The sequence below is a fragment of the Nicotiana sylvestris genome, chromosome 7 (assembly GCF_000393655.2).
Source record: "Nicotiana sylvestris chromosome 7, ASM39365v2, whole genome shotgun sequence".
NCBI classification, from domain to species: domain Eukaryota; kingdom Viridiplantae; phylum Streptophyta; class Magnoliopsida; order Solanales; family Solanaceae; genus Nicotiana; species Nicotiana sylvestris.
Genome location: NC_091063.1, coordinates 87950815 through 87974159, shown reverse-complemented (window position 1 = coordinate 87974159; position 23345 = coordinate 87950815). Strand labels below are relative to the sequence as shown.

Below are 23345 nucleotides of genomic sequence, written 5' to 3'. Positions count from 1 at the left end.
CTCCATGGTCTTACCGAGTTGTTCTTTGAACATCTTGGTGACTAACCTTTGATATGTCGCTCATGCGTTCTTGAGTCCGAACAACATTACCTTGTAGCACTACGTTCCTTGGTGAGTGATGAAAGTGGTCTTTTCTTGATCTTCTTCAGCCATTAGAATTTGGTTGTAACCAGAGTAGGCATCCAAGAAGCTCAGTAGTTCATGCCCCATTGTTACGTCGATGAGCTGGTCGATGTGTGGTAATGGAAAAGAATCTTTCGGGCATGCTTTGTTCGGGTCGGTGAAGTCGACACACATCCACCATTTCTCGTTCTTCTTTTTGACCATGACCACATTGGCGACCCATTGGGGGTATTTGACTCTCTGATGGAACCATTAGCGAGTAATTTATCAACCTCTTCGCTGACCGCCTCATTGATGGGGGCATTGAACTTTCTCCTCATTTGTCGTACTGGCGGGTAAAGAGGATCGACATTCAACCTGTGTGTGGTGATATCCCTTGGGATTCCTGGCATATCTAAGTGGGAAAAGGCAGTTGTTAGTTAAAAACTCACAATATTTACCTGGATCCGAGAGGTTGTATCCGACATAAGCCTTTTTCCAGCTATCGGTGTTGTCCAGTTGGACGGGATCGAAATCTTCTACAGTGGCCTTGCAAGCTTCTACGACATTCGGGTCTTTGATGGCCTCTATTTGTATGTCGGGTTTGGTTCCCGATATGGCTTATTGCTATGCTTTCGCATTTGGCCCTTTTAGTTGTTTGGTGTGTGTGCAATCTTGGGCAATCCAGTAGCATTCTTGGGCGGTGCGTGGATCACCTCGGATGCTGAATATACCCTATGGGGTAGGAAACTTGATTACTTGATAGAAACTTGACGGGATGGCTCACATGGCATGTATCCATGGACGTCCTATGATGGCATTGTAGGTTGTTTCCTGGTTCATGACCTGGAATGTCATCTCCAGGGTGACTCCTCCTGCCAGTACGGGTAGCACTATCTCTCCAGAGGTTCGTTCCACTGTATTATTAAAACCCGTTAGTGTTATGCAACGCGGTATTATTTTATCCTCGAGCCTCATCTGCATGAGAACTGTCATGGGCTGCTTTCCAGACACGCCCCATGACCCCTTGGCCGCACCCCATGGCGGCCTAGAAAACCTCACAATGCCTAGCGCCATGGTCGGCCCCGTGGTCTTGGCTGCGCCAAGTGACAAGCGCACATGCGCCTCTGTTGCCCCACCGATGCCTCTCGCCAACGCCCAAGGGCTGGCCAATGACAACAACGTCGCGTGCAGATCCTGATGCCTCGCTAGCGCCCAGCTGCAGGCCCATTCCAGCAGTGCCTCGCGCACAGACCCTGATGTCGAGCACCAGTGCCCAGCCTCAGACCAACACAACAAGTGTCGCGCGCGCCTACAGCAACGCGCGCACAGACCCTGACCCGTAAGACAAAGTTGCTGCCATCGGACTTAGTTCTACCTTGTAATAAACTAAGTCCTTTTCATTGTAATTTTAGGCTAGTTTACATCATTTTCATTTAGTGTGCTTCTACAGCTTTATTAGGACTAGTCATGTAATGTTGATTTATTTTTTTTAAGCATTATTAAGGGGGACCAAACAATCAAACATTTTCAAGCAAGCAATTTTCTGTACTGGTGTCTCTCCCCCTCGACACCGCATCTTTTGTAATCAGCATTTCAGTCATCAATAAAATCATCATCATCATTCAAAACCCAATTCTCTCTCAGCTTCCGCAATTGCTCGTGACATTGGTTTTCCCGCACGGCACTGACAATCTAGTCTAGCGTGCGGAGGGGACCTCATTGGCGGACAACAACCACACTGACATCGGTTGCTTAGCCTTACATTGCCCTTCCAAAGAATATCAGGAAGGCGTTGTGTAACAGTTGGTATCAGAGCCCAGGCTCGACATCGGACGAGGGAACACATTTGCCATCATCGCCATTTCTGACCATGGTGAATCATGGGGAGTGCCTGGCATCCCTAGAAGAGATGGTTGACCGATTACGATCCATCGTGGATACGGTGCCTGATCAAAACAACAACCTAGTGCAAAGGTTGGACGACCTCGACCGCCGATTGCGGCAGGTAGAAAATGACATTGCAAACATCAGTCGTGACTCTGACAATGACCGACAAACGGCAGCCATCGAAACTGCCAATATTCATGGCAAATTTGAGGACCTCCAACAGGAGCGTGCCGACGATTTAGCCCATCAGCAACAAGAGGCAGACAGACTAACTGCCTTGCAGCAAACCATAGACGACTTGACAAGCAAGCTCAATGTTGTCAATGCTGCCCTACAGAGCCTACTTCGAGGAGGCGACAACCATATCAGGGGTGTAGCAAACCTCACACTCATTCCACAAAAGCCTAAGATACCGGAGCCAAAGCCATACGACGGATCCCGGGATGCTAAAGAAGTGGAAAACTTTATCTTCGACATCGAACAATACTTCGATGCCGTGGGCCATTTGGAAGAATCCAAAAAGGTAGCGACTGTTGCCATGTATCTTCAGGGCGATGCTAAACTTTGGTGGCGGGTCAAATCCGAAGCCATCAAAGCCGGTGAAGATACCCTCCAGACATGGGATGAATTGAAGGTAGCCATACGCCTATAGTTCTTCCCCGAAAATATGGAATACAATGTAAGAAGAAAGCTACGGGAACTCCGCCACACCAGATCAGTGCGGGAGTACATGCGCGAATTCTCCAGACTCATGCTAAACATATGCGACATAGGAGACAAAGACAAACTCTTCGTATTCATAGAAGGTTTGAAACCTCATGCCCGTATGGAACTACAGAGACAATGGGTAGACACCCTGCCCAAGGCCATTCAAGCTGCAGAATGCCTTGGCGATTATCATTTGGGAACTCAGAACGACAGGCCCCAGCCGTCTGTCCAAGGGGATTCAATGGGAACCATCCCAGCAATGGTGGCCCAAGCAAAAGTGGGGGAGATCGGAGTGCATCCAAAACTAAGACTCCTCCCTCCAGCAGCAACAGTGTTGCATCCATCAACAACAATCAGGGGAGAAAGCCTCCCTTAGAATGTTGTCATTGCGGCAGGGAACATTGGAACAATGAATGCCCAAACATAAAGGTCAATGCTCATCAGACTGTCAAGGATGAGTCAGACACATCAGAAGAAGACCAGGTAGGCACCTTCAATGCAATTGTTGGCTCTATCCCCCATGCCTTAGCGGGGACCAGTGCATGTCCTCTTAAGAAAACATCAGTCCCAATCACCAAGAGACGGAAGGAAAAGATGGACGAGAGGCCTCCTAAACAAGCGAGGACCCTAATGTTCGTCGAATTGAAAGTGAACAGCAAGCCCCTTCACGCATTGATAGACATGGGTGCTACCCACAACTACATGGCTTCAACTCAAGTAGAGCACCTGGGTATTGTCGTGCAAAAGAGCAAAGGTCGCGTCAAGGCTATCAACTCACCACCCCAGACATTGGGTGGAACAGCTACAAATGTCCCAGTGAAACTTGGCCCATACAAAGGAAGCATCGACCTGCGCATCGCAATCATAGATGACTTCGACATCATAGTGGGTTTGGAGTTCATGAGGCAAACCAACACCATACCGTTACCATATGCCAACATGCTCCTGATGATGGGAGAAAATGGGGCTAAGCCCTGCACCATACCATGCTTTCCCATAAAGATGGCCGTTGAAAACATCTCGGCCATGCAGTTGGAGAAGGTAGTCAACATACATGAACCCCTGGTTCCGGCTACCCTTCGCAACAACAATCAGCCATCGTGTCATCGGCCTCAAAAGACTGGTGATGCTCCTTGGCGTGTGAAAACTTGTCAGCGATGTCACAAGGACAAGTCGGATCACCCATCACAGACAGGACCCTTGCAACCATTACATGTCCCTCAAAGACCATGGGAAAGTGTTTCCCTCAGATTCATCACGGGATTGCCCCAAGTCGGTAATCTTGCATCCATCATGGTTGTCATAGATCAGTTTTTAAACTATGCAACCTTCATAGCAGCCCCGCAAAACGCATCAGCAGAAGATACAACTCGACTCTTCTTCTCGCACATTATCAAACATTGGGGCCTGCCCAAAGACATTGTTAATAGGCGCGACTCACGTGTCACTAGCAACTTTTGGACCCATCTCTTCAGGTGTTTTGGGTCAACATTGAGTCACAACTCAGACATCCATCCACCATCGGATGGCCAGAGAGACCGGTTCGATGACATGCTGGAGGAATATCTCCACAACTTTGCAACCGGATCACAGAAGCATTGGGTGAAGCTCTTGGATGCTGCTCAACTGTGTTTCAATTCTCAAAAGAGTCATCATACAAACAAAAGCCCTTTTGAAATTGTTACCGGACAGCAACCGCTTCTCCCGCAAATGGTGAATACATCAACCGTGCCGAAATCTCCTCGAGCTGCCAACTTCTCAAGCGAATGGGAGCGCAACATAGGGATAGTGCGGAGCTATCTTGTCAAAGCCCAAGAGCGGGCAAAAAGATTCACCGAACAAAATCTTTGCTTTGCCCAACATCAAACAGGGGACAAAGTAATGCTATGTATCCCAAAGCGATACTTGTTTGCAGAGAGGACCCATGACCCTCGCCTGCAACAAAAATACATCGGGCCCCTGCCCATCGAAAAACGCATTGGGAAGTCCACATACCAGGTGAAAACTCCATCCTGGTGGAAGATCCATCCAGTCTTCCATGTCAGTCGCATGAAATCATTGTGTCGCTACAACAACAAGCTCACAGAACAAAGGGGCGCAGACCTCCCATCCAACAACCACCAGAAGCACCATCATCATCATCATCATCATCATAAGGCTCCGAGGACGGTGCCAACTCAGGTGGGGGAGAATGTCATGGGCTGCTTTCCAGACACACCCCATGACCCCTTGGTCACGCCCCATGGAGGCCTAGCAAACCTCATAATGCCTAGCGCCAAGGTCGGCCACATGGTCTTGGCTGCGCCAAGTGACAAGCGCGCATGCGCCTCTGTCGCCCCACCGATGCCTCTTGCCAGCGCCCAAGGGCTGGCCAATGACAACAGCGTCGCGCGCCCTGACAATGCCGCGCGCGCAGATCCTGATGCCTCGCCAGCGCCCAGCTACAGGCCCATTCCAGCAGCGCCTCGTGCACAGACCCTGATGCCAAGCACTAGCGCCAAGCCTCAGGCCAACACAGCAAGTGTCGCGTACTCCCACAGCAACGCGCGCGCAGACCCTGACCCGCAAGACAAAGTTACTGCCATCGGACTTAGTTCTACCTTGTAATAAACTAAGTCCTTTTCATTGTAATTATAGGCTAGTTTACATCATTTTCATTCAGTGTGCTTCTACAGCTTTATTAGGACTAGTCATGTAATGTTGGTTTATTTTTTTTAAGCATTATTAAGGGGGACCAAACAATCAAACATTTTCAAGCAAGCAATTTTATGTACTGGTGTCTCTCCCCCTCGACACCGAATCTTTTGTAATCAGCATTTCAGTCATCAATAAAATCATCATCATTCAAAACCCAATTCTCTCTCAGCTTCCACAATTGCTCGTGACATTGGTTTTCCCGCATGACACTGACAATCTAGTCTAGCGTGTGGAGGGGACCTCATTGGCGGACAGCAACCGCACTGACATCGGTTGCTTAGCCTTACGTTACCCTTCCAAAGAACATCTGGAAGGCGTTGCGTAACAGAACTCGTGGGTGAATAATACACGTGTCACTTCCGTCATCTACCATTATTCTTTTTAGGCCGGTATCCGCGATGCGTAAAGTTATAACCAAAGCATCATAATGAGGGAAAGATAAACCGTTGGTATCTAACTTATCGAAGATGATACTGTCTTCGAGGTCGTCATAATGTTCGTGGGCGACGGTCCGTTTTGAGTTTTTGTATGGTGGTGAATTTCACATGGTTGGTTATCTTGTGTTATCGTCGCCACCAATGATCATCTGTATAGTACGGGCGGGCGATGGTGGTTTCCATTTCCTCGTGGCTCAATTGCTCATTTGCTTCTTCCTTTGGGCATGAAGTGTTTGGTGAGGCCTTTCTTCACCGCTTGTTTAATAGATGTCGAGTGCCGCTTTTCCCCGTCCGAGAATCTCCATCTGCTCTAAGTGGGAGCGAGCAGGTATAAAGCCTCTTCAATAAAGACCTCTTTTTTTTTCTTTCTCCCCCATTTCTCATTTTGTTGATTGAAAGAGAATAAGCGCTATCCATTGAGTAAAGAGAGGGTTTTCGGTCGGTTCCCGTTCGCCTTCCCCCCTCATAGTCCATTAGTGGGTAGGGTGGTCAACTTAGAGGGCACCCCCTCCTCTTTAGACGTGTCCTCGACAACTTGACGGTTCTTCGGTCTCTGCTTTTGGGGGCGGGAGTGCTTGGTTGCTGGGGTTTCCTTTTCCTCAACCAATTCGGTTGTGTCAGCCCTGAGATTGGTCTAACATTTTGTTATGAGCTAGCTGGATTGAAAGGATGGGTGATCTATAAGATCATTTGGCGAGGTTTATCCCTCAGCGTGGGGATCTTTTTGGAAATAAAAACTTATTTTGTTAAGGCAATTTCCCTCGTCTCTTACCCGTATTTCTCTTGGTATACCCACCTGTGTGCCTCCTAATTCCGTGAAGTCCTTGAAGCATGTGCGATTTATTCAGGATCCTTGTCAAGAAAGAAGTCAGTCCCTTATTCTTTATTTTAAGTTAAAAGGTCTGGACTCGAAGAGGGGGAGCGGAAAAAGAAAAGTAAATGAATCAAAGCAATGGACTTGCTAATTTCAGAATACATCACATCTCTAAGGTTAACCCTGTCTATTGCCCTTCTTGTGGCTTTTAGGGCTGGACATGCCAGAAATCTAAATTCCATTAATATAGGGAATAAGCTCAATCAATTGACTATAGATACGCTAAAAGAAAGAATCGTATCCAAAGTAGAAATGCTTGTACGGGTTTATAAAGAAACTACTCCAGGTTTGGACTTTGAGTTGCCTTCCATAGAACTTATTGCTCAGCAGCGCCATCCCTTCTTTCTCTCACAATCACAATAGCCGTATAGTCGAATAGTTGAGTGAGACGGGGGATAACGGTCAAACTATCAAAGAGGTCCGCTACCAAAGAATTTTGAGTTATAACATTCATAAAAGAAAGAAAAAAGCAATATAGGAACTTCAACTAAGAAAGAATAAGAATAAGAAGAATTGCTTAAGTAAGGTAGTCGTTTCTTTTTTTCAGTATACCGCTCTGCGAGCGGAGCGAATGAACATAAATCTTTCCGAATATGTTTTTCTATTTTTCGCTTAGATGTGCTCGGCAGATGCTAAATCCAAAGCGTGATGGCAAGAATTGATCGAGCGAAGAATCACAGTTCTCAGCTATCACATTCAGAAAGACTACTGGCCTAATTTCACTCAATTAAATAAACTATACCCTTACAAAACTTATTAGTACTCCTACACAGTTGTTCAATTTTAATGTCATTCTCAACTCTATCCCTGACTGGGTCTTTGATTTCAGGCCCTTTCGAGGAGGGTATCTTTTTGGTTAATATCAGCCCGGCTCGCATGGACTTCCGGTCTTTCTTAGTTGACAACTTTATTGCAATTTTAAGTTCTCTAGTTACTCCTGCACAAGCAACAGCAAAATGAAAATCCTTACTAGCCGAAGTAAGGGACTTTCTTACTGGAGCATACATAACGGACAAGGACTTATAAGACTATTCTTAGCCTGTTATTCAAGAATCTTTCCTCAGAATGGATGATGAATGGAAGCGAGATTGGATTGACGTATAGAAACTACAACTACAGATTTGATCCCTTTCTCTTAGGGAATCTCGACTAGACGAGGGAGATATAAAGGTAACGTTGACGCTACGAAAAAGAAAGTCATTGCATAAGTAATGAATGAGCTAATTTCTTATTAGAAGCCTATTTGACTAGACAGGTCTCCTTTACCGGGGGGTTCCCACAGAGAAGTCTTGCTCTGGCTTGCCAAAAGCGTTTAATATTGAGAATGTTGGATGTATTACACACTGGTGGAATTGCGTAAGTAATAAGGCTTTTAACTAGCTTAGTGAATCGATTTAAACTAGTAAATAGAGTATGTTTTTGTTGGCAGTGAGTAAATCTTTGATTCAGAGTCAGCGTATAGGCCGACAAAAAATGCTTTCCCGTTCAGAAATCTGAATCCTATCTGTGGGGCCTCCCCTTCATAGTGGAACCAGACCATTCAACTTGCCATTTGCACTCTCCTAGGGTGCGATCGTAGGAAGCTCTATTAGCGAATGCAATTCCCCGCCCGATAAGACTGATCATGCCCTGCTGCTTGGCTTGGAATCAAACTAGCCTATCATGCCCTTTCTTCATTCCTATATGGACCCATATTCCTATGTTCTTCCAATGTTTACTGTATTACTGGGATTCCTATTTACTGAACCATATCAAAGAAGCTACTTTCTTTCTGGCTTTTATACCCAGGTATAAAGGGATAGACAGTCTAAGAGAGTGCCAAGAAACAACACATACCTATCACTTTTGGAAGGTTTGGAACCCTCGATTCATCCGACTCAAGGAGAAAAAGAGAACAAGATGGGGGGGCTTGCCTCCTCGTTCCCTTTTACCTATGCCATGATGCTCATGGGCAGCTTATCTCTAATTGGATTTCCTTATCTTTCTTCTTCAAATTACGAGTAGAGATTTGGGGAGAGTGGATAGGACAGGGTGGTGGATGACGTAAAGGAAGGGAAGGCCCATCCCGTGCTTTCGAGCGATTCTTCCCGCAAAAGGCAGATCTTTTTCTTTCCGTCCCAAATAGAACAATAGAATAGGGACTTAGTTGGAGATGCAATTGCACGTGTTTATGGATTGAACGAGATTCAAGCTGGGGAAATGGTTGAATTTGCCAGCGGTGTGAAAGGAATAGCCTTGCATCTTGCTTTCCTATACTTCTCCTAAGTGACATCAAAATACTCTTTAAGCCGATTCGAAAGCAGCAATAGATGAGATTGAATCAGACAGAAGGTTTACCCCTCACCTTGGGGGATTGGGGAGTTGAGACTTTGAACTATGTGCTAGAAGTCTTTTTACTTTTGTTTGGGCCATGGCGGCCAGTGCTCCTAAGATCATAGAAGTAATGCTGCAGAAAAAGAAGATTTGTTGCAATGTAGCTCCATAATAACCATAAATAGAAACACGTGAAATATTAGCAGAAATAGAGATTTTAGGCGCAATAGAAAGGAATGTTGTAACCGGGGTGGATGAACCCTCATAGATATCAGGTGCCCACATATATAGAGTCAAAAGATATATGGAGTCCGAAGGGTAGGGAGTTTTCTTCGGGACTCGAGAGATGGAATAGATAGGGCCCCACAAGTTTTGAATTCGCCGTTGGGGAATTCACACGAAAGGGAACGAAGAATTTTCAACGAAAAAAGTGCTCTCTGAACCGAACATGAAAGTAGTTTTCCATCAGACGACTTTTCTTGTAACTCTACTCTCGACTTGGATTATATATCCAAAAAGGTCCTCTCTCGGCCATTCCACACGCTGCCTAGCAGAGACGTGGTTATCTGAAGTGGATTCTCTCTTTTGTAGTAGATGCCGAACTTGTTGTGGCCCATTGACTAAAAAGGGGGCGGACACAACAGCTATATGGACCCCTTCCTTTCTGTTGTTGCCAACGCTTTTCCGGGCCGAGCCAGAATTTTTTATTATAAGGGCAGGCAAAGCTCGAAGGCATCTATCCCAATAGGAAGGGAGGAACGAGGAGAGGGCCCGACAATCATACAACGACGGTCAAAAAAGCGTGTTCCCTTCAGATAAGACGCACCGTAGGCCATCCTCGGCCTTCTTCATTTTCGATGAAAAAAAAATCTCGATCTATGAAAGCGTTTTCCTTCCCCCGCCGCACCTCCCTACCTTCATCGAGCCTTTCCTTTAATGGTTTGGAGGTCCCTGAGGTTGATCGCATCCACGAGCGAAGTTGTCCCGTCCTCGGTCACTCAGCAGTTCTTTCAAGTATCCCTAGTTCAACATTCTCGCCACTTCATATCGTAGACCTATGCAGTCCTATGTATTGTGTCCCCTTTCCTGATGGAATTCATACATAACGTTCGATCTCCTGGTGCTCGGATCTGATTTTATCTTTTGTGGCCACTACACCTTTGTGCCGAGCTTTTCCAGTGCGTACACTATTTCTGAAAGAGAAACACAAAAGTATGAAAAGATAACAGTGGAGGCATACCTCTTTCACTTTGGGGTGGTGCGATGTGTCGAGGCACGACGTCTGTATGTCGTGGAGGAGACGGGTTGGATGTTCGGACATAGGGCTGGTGCCTTTCTCGGTTGAAACGTGGTAGCTGATCCCTTCGGCCGTCGTTGCGACAATCTCTCCTTGTCTCAATTTGGACCGAAGTTAGTCGCTGGATTGGGCCGTTCAGATCATCCTCATCTGCCCTCACTTCAGCGCAGTAGGCATTATGGATCTCTTTCCACGTGGTGGGGAGGTACTTTATGAGTCTACTTAGCAGCTTTTTGGTTGCTTTTGACCTGTTTCTGTTTAACCCATTTTGAAAGGCTGCTACCGCCATCCTTTCTGACACGTTCGGTAGGCTCATCCTTACCCTGTTGAATCGGGCTAGGAAATCCCGAAGTCCCTCGCCTGTCGTTTGCCTGACGGCGAATATATCATATACTTTGGACTCTGCCTTTTTCGCTCACGAACGTATGAGCGATAACGAACTTATCTGCCATTTTTTCGAACATTGTTATCGATCGCGCTGGTAGTTGGGAATACCACGTCAGCGCTTCCCCTGTTAGAGTTTCGTCAAAAAATTTCAGCAGTACCGACCGCACCTGTTCTTTTGACACTACTAGAAAAACATTAATTTGTGACTGAAATTTCCGACTGAAAATGAAGTAGTCGCTAATGGGACTACTTTTGTGACTGTTGTAGTCGGAAAAAGACTGATTTTTTATTACTTTTTTTAAAAAAGAAATTTGATTATTATTCCAACGAAAGCAGTGGAAAAATAGCGGGCCAATTTCCCGCCATCACTTTTGCGACCGACTCGGTCGGACAATAAAAAGTCAAAAATATTAGTTGACCAACAAAGCGACTGTGTCGGTCACAAAGTTAAAATTAAAATGGTAAAAGAATATTTAAGTGGGTTTGCGACCACAGTAGTCAGAAATCTAAATTTAATATTTCGGATTTATGCCAAAGCCCTATTTCCCCAATTTCTGTCGCGCCCTATTTTCCCAATTTCTGGGCGCCCAATTTCCCTCCTCTCTTTCCCTCTCATATCTTTTTTCTTCTTTGATTTCTCTTCCATTTCACCCGTGAGGCTGATTGTTTTCGAGTTCATCTATGCGACTGACAGAGGCAAACGACTGAAGGAGACAAAAGGCTGACAGAGGCAAACGGTTGAAATCTTACGGTAAGAAAAGATAGAAGTAATTAGTTTTGTTTGCTGGTCACATTATTTTTAAATTGTTGCAAATTGAAAGCTTCAATGTGCTTTTGTCATGTATAGATTTCCATATATGAACTTTATTCATAGGACCAATTGACTTTTTGGGGTACTTTGTTAAAGAAATCTGTCTGTAGTATACATTATTGATAGTAATGTCCACCATGTCTGTAGCATTTCTGGCTCCCTCTGCCAAAACTTTATCCGACTATATGTTGTGTCAAACATTAGTTCCTTGTATCGTACCAGCAAAGTAGAAACCTAAAAAAGAATTATGCATCACTGTCTTTGAAGGAATAAAATAGTGGACACACACTTCACTTGCATTCAAAGTGAAATTCAGCTTGGACTTTCAACTTTCTGGTGCAAAAAAAAAGAAAAGAAAACTCACACTCGAGTTCTCACGCGCTTTGAGCTTGAATTTAGACAATTATAAAGACACATATTCTTGCTAATGAAACAGAAAACTTACAATTTCACAGAAGTAAAACATGGCTTGTACATAAACTTCTATCTTCATATTGATAAGTAAATTCAACTGTAAAAGAGATTTGAGAGGAACATTTTACAAAAGTTGTGCTAGTTATATATGAAATGAACTAAAGACATATTTAATACTCTGGGATTCTAGTAGACTAGAAGTCCTTCCGAGCCCTAAAAAATACGAGCAAAAATGCATACTTGTTGACAACACTATAGGAGAAAACATACGGTAAATGCTCAACATAACCTGGAATCTGTGATGATTATGTGCAGAGCACATCAGATTTCTATACTTTAAGAGTCTAGATCAAACGTGATAAGTATAAACTGAAGCAGTAGAAGATTTAGGGCTATATTTTACTGCATTATATGGCAATTCACTAAATCATGACTGCATTATATGGCAATTTACTAATTAATATGTATTGTTTTACATATCTTGGATTTATTTTGTGTAGATGGAGCTTGCACATCGTAGATGGATGTATAATCGAACTTATCCTAATCGTAGTGAGTTGAGGGAGGAATTTATAGAAGGGGTTGCCGAATTCATGGCTAAAACAAAAACACTTCATGAATTTCTCAGTGAAGGGGTGATTAGGTGTCCTTGTATGAAATGCAAATGCGGAAAGTTATTACAACCAGATGTTGTTAAAATTCATCTTTATAAAAAAGGGTTTATGGAAAATTATTATGTGTGGACTATTCATGGAGAGGATGTTGCTAGTGTTGGTAACGTTGATTTTAAAAAAAAAATTGATAGTGAGGGTAGTCTATTAGCATGGTGGCTCCTCATCTATGCCTCCGTCATCCTGCACTCCATACCCAAGCTACCATGTTAGTCAGAATGGTGGTTCTGCATCTGTGGCTCCATCTTCACCTCCATCATCATCCACTCCTAGTGTTTCTAGGCCGCATGTTTGAGACTCTACCATACCATCATCCCCATCCATTAATACATCTACACCTGCTCCTGATGATACACAGAATCAGACTTTTGAAGAGATTGTATCATATGATTCCTTTCATAGACTGATTATCATTCTTGATGGGACTACTGGGTAAGCAATTACTTTAATATTCGTTTGAATTGTTGAATATATTTTTAACATATGTTAATTTTAATGCAGGTTTGTTCCCTCCAATGAATCTATGAAGGTGGTTGTGGATTGTGTTAAAGGATTTTATCGAGATGCTTGGAGTAAATGGTCAGATATACCATATTATTATAGAGATCAGATGTGGAATCAATTTAGGGTACAAAATCCATAAATTTTTTATTATTTATCAAACTACCCTTATTTCATCTAATGTTTTAAATAATTTGCAGACAAGTGTGCATGGATTCCCAAATATCATCAGCAAATAAGTCATAATTTCGAGAAAAAAGCTGCTGATCGGCTTAAAAATCTCCTTTATAAAGCTCGACAGAAGGGCGAGAAGCCCGGTTGGATGCTAAAAGCCATGTGGGATAGACTTATTATGATATGGGCTTCTGAAGAATTTAAGAAGAGGAGCAATGCTGCAAAGGCTGCCCGTACCTCCAATACGGGTGGCTCATTGCACACTGGGGGTTCAATTAGTATGGAGACCCATCGAAGGAGAATGGTAACTTTCTTATTATATTTATTTTGATTTTAACTAGTTGCAATTGAACTTTATCTAACTTAATTTGTTTTTGGCAGGAAAAGGAAAAAGGGAGAGTTATGACTTATGCTGAGGTCTTTGAGGACAAGCATTTGAAAAAGAAAAAGGATGGGACAAGAGAATGGGTCGAGCCGCGTGCTGCGAGGGTATATGTATGATCCTTCTATTTCCTTTTTGTCTCTTCTTCTTTCTTCTTCTTCTTCTTTGATTTGTTGGGGTTGATTATTCTTTTAGTCATAAGACAAGGACCTTACACAATCTATGACTTTTATACTGTATTTTATATATGTTACAACTTACTTTAGGTTAATTAGCTCAATCAACATGTTGTTTCAACGGACATGGTTTGAATGAAACTTAAAGTTTCTTCCACCTTTGCCAGTCAATCTTGTGGCAGAACACCAGTGACAACTCGGGTTACTGATTTCAACTAGTAACTCAAGATATAGTGGATCTCATATAGTTCAATTGGGGCATGCGTTTTGAAATATTGTCCAAGTTAGGGAATGTTTACATTTTTCGAAACTATAGAGCAAGGTTTGGCACCTTTGGTATGAACATCTTTATCTGTTGGCAGGACCTCATATGTGCCCCAAATGGAAGGACCTCATATGTGCCCCAATTTTTGTTCACCATTTCTTGAACAAGAACCTTCCTTTTGTTTCATAGAAATGCAATGACTGACAATTTGCACAGAATAAGTGCATTTTTCATGAGGTTGGAGTTTTTTGTATACAGATCATTCAAATATAAGGGAATACAAAAATTGGTTATACATTAAGTCACCAAGGACTTATGCAGCTATAACAAATTTTGTTCTATCAAGCAATATGTCTAAATACACATCCCCAAAAATTCGTAGATGTTAACATGGTTTTGTTGTAAAACATGTGATTATTTATGTCTAGATATACATTCCCGAAAATTCGTAGATGTTAACATGGTTTTGTTGTAAGCATTTTCCTTGAGGAAATAAAATAATTTTCTATCACTCTAATTTCCAACTTCCAAGTGCTTCTTAGTACATATCCAGTCCACACCTTGATTAGTATATATCCAGTCTATATTGGCTTGTAATTGTGCATTTGTTGCCTCTGGTTTTGGCATGCAGAATTTCTTCATGTAGATTCACATATCCATGTACTTTTAGAATGGATGTTGGCTCTCAGAAGCAGCAGTAGTTTGAGAAAAAGATCCTGTAGTGCTTCCCTAAGAAATGATTCTTGACATTAATAAGTGAGAAGTGGATTGGAGGAATTCAAAAAAAATAAAGAAAGATCATGGCATTGCTTGGGGAAGAAAGAAATAGTAAAGGAAAAAGAAGGAAGCATGAGCTAGAAAAAATGAAAAAAGTATTGTTTGTTGCTTAAGTATAAGTTTTTTCTTTCTTAAAATTTTACTTTCATCATACTTGTACCATTTCATTCCTTGTTTATGTCTGTGTTTGTATTTTTATAGATACATGCTTCATCGAAAAACTGTGAAACATACATTTTAATTTCTTCAAGTATCGCTTTAACTCCATTTTAATTTCAGGAAGCCTATCAGCAACGTTTTAAGGAATGGCGTCAAAGTCAACCCGATTCTGAGGATGGTAGCTCAACCCAAGTGTCACTCAATGATGTAGCTTTAATATGGACGCAGGTGGTTGGTGGCGCAAAGAAAGGTAGAACCTACGGTCTTGGATCACAATATTCTGTAGGCCGTTCTACGACATTGTTGTCTGGTGATGCGAGTTATTTGCAAGATCACGAAGAGGTGGAAGCATTACGAAAAGAAGTTGAAGAGTTGAAGGAGGAACGGAAAGAAGACCGCGCAAATTTTAACAAATTGCAGAGTCTAGTGGAGAAATTTATGAGCGGACGTCCATTTGGTCCTTCGAATGGCGAGGATAGCGGGGATAATGAGTTTTAGTTTGTTATGGTTATTGATGTTTGAGACATTATTATTTGTTGTAGTTGGATGTTTAGACTTGGTAATATTTCACTTGACTATGATTGTAGTATTTTAGACTAGATTGAATGGTGCCACAATGTTTAACTATTTTTGGATATTTTAGTTACAAATATTTATGTTTTGCATTTTATGGATTTGATTAGTTGCAATGGTGGATTGATTGGTTAGCATGGTAGATTAATTGGTTGTTGTATATTTGAATTGGTACGTGGTATTGCTTTAAAAGAGCTGGAATTTGGCATAAAATTCCCAGTTTTCTGACTTATTTCCGACCATAGTAGTCGCAAAATGCATCAAAATATTCCAGATTCAGGAACATCTGCGACTACTGTAGTCGGAAATACAAATAAATAAATAGTTTTAAATTAGATTTGCGACCACGATAGTTGGAAGGATAAATAAATAATAATTTAAAATTAGATTTGCGACCACCGTAGTGGAAAAACTCAAACAAAATTAAATATTATTATAATTATATATACCGTTTGCGACCGAAGTAGTGGAAAAGTTAATATAAAATTAAAATTTAATTTAACCTGTTTGCGACCGCGTCAGTCAGAAACTTGAGCACATTTATAGTCGTTTTTCTATTTGGCCTTAGCGACCGCTGTAGTCGCAAATTACAGACGGATTTGGTCGCAAACTATTTCAGACCAACTATTTTGCGACTACGACTTTTCGATTTGAATGTAGTCGGAAATTAGCATTTTCTGACCACTTTCTGACCGTTTTTGCAGTCGCAAAATAGCCATTTTCTAGTAGTGTGATAGATCGTTACCTTTTACTACAGTGACATAATGGATTAGGTGATCCTCCGGGTCCGTGGTGCCATCATATATTTTCAGCTATGGCGGCATTTTGAAGGTTTTGGAATAGAGTGGGGAGTTGCCCCTTCGCTATATGGTTGTTCGACGAATCGGCCCACATCACGTTTTGTTAACAACTTCGGAGCGCCCAGTATTTTATCAACCCTTTCCTGATGTTCCTTCATCTGGCTGCGGAGTGTTTTGTTCTCATTTTCCATCTCTTCCATTTTCTTTAAGATGGCCGTAAGTGCATCGTTGCCTGCATCAGCAACAGTACGGGTGTTACCTGTTCATGTAGTGTCTGGCTCATCGGCAACAGCTGCGATTTATGCGGGTAATGTGTCTTTGATATCTCTCTGAACGGGTTTCTCGAGCATGTTGCTTAGGGTGTTTGTCAATCATTCTTCTAATGGCCTTTTCACGGCCGGTGGTGCTTCTCCTGCTGCGGATGTTGAGGTTTCCCTCTCGCGCAAGACCGTTAAACCCTCGTGTGTATGGGGGGTGTCTCTCCCTCAGGTGTAGCACTTGGCGTTGCGTTTTCGTTGTCTTCTCCATTGGCTTCGTTGAGGGAATTCAGGAGGTTGTTCGTGACACCTACTATTGCCTTTAGCCTTGATTCTCTCTTCCCTGTCATTGTTGGCCTTTGTGAAGCTAAAGAGAGGTGATTATTTCTTTCAAGAATCTAGATGAAACTACGATTTCAGCTATAGAAATCCCCACAGACGGCGCCAAATTATTTGACTCAAAAGATATCGAAACTTTTTTGAACAAATCAATCAAAGAAAATGAAGGGGTAAATCTTAGCTACATATAATAATCTCTAGAACGAAAGATGGATAAAGAGAATAAGGATAACAAGACTTGTTTATTTATCTAGATCAACTAATCTTTTACAATAAATCTTGTCACTCGTTTTTGTAAGCAAATTTACAACAAGTATTATGAATCGGACCAGAAGTTACTTTACAAGGTTGTTGTTCGCTATATATATGAGGAGTGAAACTCTTCTAAGTTATAAAAGACAAGTTATAAGGAATACTCAAGGGAATATTCTTAGTATCCCCTAATGGGCCTGTATTATTACAAGGGTCATACAATTTCTTGTTTGACTTAAGGTCGTCCTCCGCAGGACGTCGAGCCATGAGGACCTCGTCATTTGTTGTACTCGTCGACGGTCGTGGCTGTTCAAATTTGGACTCATACACAAAGTGTACGATTTTAATTATCATGCACTAAATTGGATTTTATGATTCTGTTTTTACATTTAGTTCCATTCAAATCATATCTTCAAAGTAGCTGAAACGTAAAATCGTAAAGACTTTCATATGACGTGTCCAAAAAATATATAAACGAAGAAATTGTGAAACATAAGCAAATGCTGGAGACACATCAGCTTGATAAGTTTATGACATAAACACGTCATCAACAGCTCGGATCCTACTAGGATATAATGCACCCATCTCCCAAAGGTTACATCTTGTTAATAAATATTATATATTTTTAGTTTCAAAACATGAAAGAGATTAGAAGAACTCTTGTGATATCTTTGTTACACTAGTCAAATAAGACTAACATTTCGAACGTGCTAGTTTTATCTTCTAGTAGCGGGCACAACATGAAATTATATTTTCATTTTAGTTTTACACTCAAGGGGTCGTTTGGCAGGGAACATGTTAACCCCATATTATAATGATGAGATTATACTACTGGGATTAATTAATAATGGGATTATTTGATGAATATATTTTTATTTGATATTTGGTTCATTAGACTAAAAATGGGATATACAAAGTATAATATAAACATGTATTTAGTGTATACTAGATAAGTTTGAATAAACTTTTTTATTTTCAAATCTTAACCTTGGATTATTTAAGACTTTGGGGGAAGAGCCGTGGTGAAGAGCATCTTTATCATTTTAGTATTTATCTTGGAATAATCAATCCCCGAATTATTATCTCACTCTTAATATGGGATAAAATAATATCCAATTATGGGATTACTTAATCTTGGAATTGCTAATTTCGGATTCAAAATACTTAACCGAACGCAAGATAAAATAACTTTGCATTTAATCTGGATATTATTATCCATTTTCCTGACATACCAGACGACCCTTAAAAGTATGTATCAATGTGAAAGCTCCCTTCTAATGTGTGTGTTATAAAGTGATTTCTAGAAAATGTTTTTTTATTTTTCATTTGTATTGTTAGGTTAAATATTGAGAAAACATCTTTCCGCTAAAAGTATTTATGTACATCGATGACAAACTTTAATAGAGTTCGGAACCTAAATATTATTTTTTTGGACTCAAATTATGTTAATAGGTGTTTAAAAAAAATACATTTCTATATATAGCGTGCAAAAACAAGACGCTATACATTAACGGTAACGTCTGCCGTTAAGGTATAGCGTCTTTTATTTGCACGCTATACATATAGCGCCCAAAAAAAATGATATACCCTGTATATGGACCCACCAATAAGTGAACTGACAAATATAATAATTTAAATGTGTATAGCGTATATTTAAAGAACGCTATATGGCAAAAAAAATTCATATCTCGGGCTAGCCATTTCCTATATAAAGTGGTTAGGATTTTAGGAAAATTCGTTCACATAAAATTCTAACTCCCGTTCAATTTTTTCTTGTTGTTAAATTCTGAAGCATTTTTTTCGTAATGTCTGAAGAGCGTAGAATAAGAGTTTCATTATATTGGGGGAGGGTGAGGTTGTGATGGAGAATAATTCTGTGAGGTATAGTTTATCTCCACAGGGTCATATTAAATTACCACTTACAATAGAGTACGATAATTTGATATCGTTGTTATGCAAAAAAATGGGTGTGAGAAACATTTAGTGATACTTAAATTAACCGAAAGATATCTGTATTCCGTCACTCCGCAAGGGGCTGCTTTTTACTCGGAGTTAAACATTTACGATGATGAAACTTTGAGGGATTTTCTGAGGACTCCGGATGAATACCGAAAATATCTTGTAATAAATATGTTGGATATGTACGTTAAGGTCGAAGACGTTCCAAACAATGAGGTTGCCGGACAGGTTTCGGATAATCCCTAGTCATCGGGTGGCTATTCTGGAGGAGTTTTTGCCGGACAGGTTCCGGATGAAAGAGTTTTCCTTAATTTAAACTTATCCCCGCCTGCTTTACATAATTCACAAGACGAGTGGTAAGCTTTAATTTTCCTTTGTGTTACGATGTACACTTTTGTGTATTGAATTTGTATTAACGCTCATATATTTAACAGGGGGTACAAGCCGGATATGAATTTTATAAATTATGAACCCAAGCATAGTTTTGGTGTGTTGGATCATGGTGGTTCATCCGGGAGCCATCACCTAAATGAAAATGTCCATCATGAAATTTCATCACATTACGACTTGTAAGTGAAGTGATACGGCTATATGGAAAGTATTTATTAAATTCAGCATCTTATTATTTTTTTGATTGTGTAGTGAAAACGAGCAAGTTGAACCAAATGTACTCACTCAATTGCCCGAAGATGACGTATTAAATCGAGATCTGACAGATGCACAAAGTGAGGAAGAGAACAGTGATTACGACAACAATGCTGATGAATCTGGAGACGAGACACCCTTTCTTTGTGAGGATGGTGATGAGGAGGATGGGAAGGAAGGACCTGATTTGACGAGAGAGTATGCTCTGCCCCTCCCCCCTATACGAAGAGTGTACGAGTCCCAAGTGCCGTTTCATTCAAGGGAAATTCCTTACCTTGATAACTCGCCAAACATGTCGGATGTGGAAGCTCTCACAAGGGATTTTGATGAAATTCAGACAGCAATGTGGGATGAGTGTAGACCAATGGTGCTGGTAAAGGGCATGCTTTTTCCTGATAAAGCGCGCCTAAGCAGACCTTGTAAAATGCACAACGTAAAAGAGTGTCGTGAGATGACGGTATGAGAGTCAAGTCCGGTTGTATCCAAGGTTGTTTGTCGCAGGTGGTTTTGGCCATGTCATTGGATGTTGCGTACGCGCAAGAAGAAGACAGGTCTACGGAAAGTGGGTAAATACATTCCCACCCACACATGCGAAATGGACACATTCAACGGGAATCACTTCAACTTGGATATTGACTTGATTTCTCTTGTTCTTATTCCATACATCAAAGCGTCCATAAGGTATAAAATCAAAGAGTGCATTACAGCAGTCCACTAGGAACATGGCCATACCATTACTAAAAGAAAGGCATATCTCGGGCGCAAACGAGCATTTGAAATATCTATGGTAACTGGGATAAGTCATTTGTAGATCTACCTAGGTACATGACTGCACTGCAGCAGCTTAACCTCGGGATGGTTGTTGAATGGAAGCTTGAGCGGATTCTAGGTAAACCAGAATATACATTCAATTACATGTTCTGGGCGTTTAAACCAGCAATTGATGTTTTTTCGCATTGTCGGCCCGTAATATCCATAGACGACACTCATGTCTATGGAAAGTACGATATCAAGCTGTTGATATTCGTGGCAGTAGATGCTAATGGACAGATATTTCCTCTAGCTTTTGCTATTTGTGCCAATGAAAGCCAAGAGATGTGGATGCTGTTTTTGAACCACTTGAAAGAGTACGTTGTCAAACAGCGTTCCGGTATTTATCTAATATCTGATCGGCACGGTGGTATCTTAAGTTCTGTGGAGAACTTGCTTGCATGGCAAGAACCTTATGCCTACCATCGTTACTGTGTTAGGCACCTTAAAGCCAATTTCCAGAAGGCACATCCCAACAAGGATCTGCATGATTTGATGTGGATGGCAGCAACAGACCACCAACAGCATAAATTCCGGAGGCACATAGAATATATCAGGCAAGAAGACGAGGCAACCTATCATTGGTTAATGCAACATAACCCTGAAAAGTGGACTTTGCATGTGGATGGTGGCAGACGATGGGGAACTCTAACTACAAATGTGTCAGAGTCTTTCAACGGGTTATTGAAGTCAGCAAGAGGATTGCCTATCACAGCCATGGTGCGGATGTCATTCAAGCAGATGGCGGAGAGGTTTGTTGAAAGGTCTGTAGCTGCAATGTCATTGATGGAAAAGGGTGTTGCATTTATGTCAGTGTCGATGCAGAGATTTGAGAAATACAGACGGCGAGCGCATTGACATTCATTTTTGCAGTATGATAACGAAAGAAATATTTTTGAAGTTCGCACCGCTATCCATCAAAATCAGGGTAATAATGTACATACTGTAAATGAATCTACAAGGTTATGCTCTTGTGGGAATGATTCCTCTATCACATGCCTTGCTCACATGCCATCAAGTGCTTTCAACAAGTTGGTTTAGGTGTAACCAACTATATTGATCAACAATATAGTGTTGCGAAGTACCTAAATACATATAGTGGGCAGTTGCAGCCAGTGGGTGCTGAGCATTATTGGCCGCCTGAACCATTTAAAATGGTGTGTAATAAGTCCTATTTGCGCCGAATACAGATGAAGAAGAGAACACGTATACGGAACCAAATGGATGTTATTGATACCGTTTATGCGCGCGGATGTGGTATATGCTCGCAAACAGGACACAACCGTCGAAAATGTCCTTTGGGTGGCAACAGTAATCAAGCTCGAGGTGGGTGTTCTTCTATTGTTCCTAACTATCAATGAGTTTGTGTTGTAATATCTAGTTATTTTGTTTATGTTGCATGATTTATAAAATAAAATTAGGTTTGTTAATTATTAGTTGAATTTCTCCATTTCAGTTTTTTAATGATAATAAAAAAAATTATATATTCGGAAGAACTGGAAACAACATTGAACTTTCATAAATCTGATTAATTTATGAATGTGTGTTGTCTTGTCAATCTGAAAAAGCTGCCCAACTGATATAAAGCTGTTTCGTACCCGTTAGAACATTTAACACGCAAAGCATAGCGCAGGTAAAGACTACGTTATGTCTATATATAGCGCGGTTAAATACTACATTATGTGTGTGTGTGTGTTATCTTGTCGATCTGATATAAAGCTGTTTCATAACTGTCAGAACATTTAACACGCATGGCATAACATGGTTAAATATTATGTTATGTCTATATATAGCGTGGTTAAATACTACGTTATGTGTGTTGTCTTGCCTATAAATGACGAGCTTATTCTACATATTTTCTTCTCTCAAAAATAACTAATAGCAAATCTTCCTTGAAAAACAAGTTTTTTTAACAGAAAAATGTCTCAGCCTATTTATGTCCTAAGGTGCAAGTGCGGAAAAAAATGCCAGATGCAAAGTTGTTGGGATAATGGTGCAGCTGGACGCAGCTTCTGGGAATGTTTGAACAAGTTTTATAAGGTTTCCGGCAAACCTATTTGTGATTTTGAGGTATGGATTGATGAACCTTGTCATCGGGAATACTACAAAGGATTGTTGAACGATCTTAATGATTTGTGTTTAAAACAGTGGGAACGTGAAAAACAACTTAAAAAAGAGGTTGTGGAGTTGAAAGCGAAACTTAAAGAGGTAGAAGAAGAAAAACAATAAGCTGTTAGAACAATTTAAGTGGTTGGAGCAGAGAATAATGGGCGGCAGTGACTAAATGTATGTGTTTAGTGTATCAATTTATCTTTATGTGTGTTGTCGTGCATTTTCATTAAGCTAAAGTAGTTGTAATGAACTTTATTTTCAGTCATTGTAATGGAATTTTACTTCTTTACGACTTGTGTTTGTGTTGTAGTACGAAACTAGCTAATTAACGAAGTAATAAAAAAGTAATGCACATATTATATAAAAGTTGTTGTTAATGTATATACAAAAATATTATTTACATATAATACAAAAAAATAATAATAAAATCAGTGTGTCCCGCATCCAGTGTTCTTCAACGCAGCCGCTGGCCTGAGACGCATCGTATCCCGCCTGGGTACGCTATCGGGATCATCATCATCAAGTGGCCTCCTTATAGCCGGATGCGCCACTGCATGATCATC

The 23345-nt window shown here is 41.2% G+C and overlaps 1 protein-coding gene across 1 annotated transcript; it reads left to right on the top strand.

Moving 5' to 3' along the window:
* The first annotated feature begins 20455 nt into the window (after positions 1-20455).
* Positions 20456-21528, top strand: LOC138873409 (uncharacterized). The gene is made up of 2 exons (XM_070151879.1): positions 20456-20541; positions 20682-21528. The coding sequence occupies exons 1-2, from the start codon at positions 20456-20458 to the stop codon at positions 21526-21528; spliced, it is 933 nt and encodes a 310-aa protein (XP_070007980.1).
* Positions 21529-23345: the final 1817 nt, after the last annotated feature.

Bases quoted from the DNA above. Each gene is read 5' to 3' on its own strand.
- LOC138873409 (XM_070151879.1), top strand. From the start codon at position 20,456: ATGGACACATTCAACGGGAATCACTTCAACTTGGATATTGACTTGATT. The intron at 20,542-20,681 runs GTATAAAATCAA...AGATCTACCTAG, and splicing joins TACATCAAAGCGTCCATAAG to GTACATGACTGCACTGCAGC.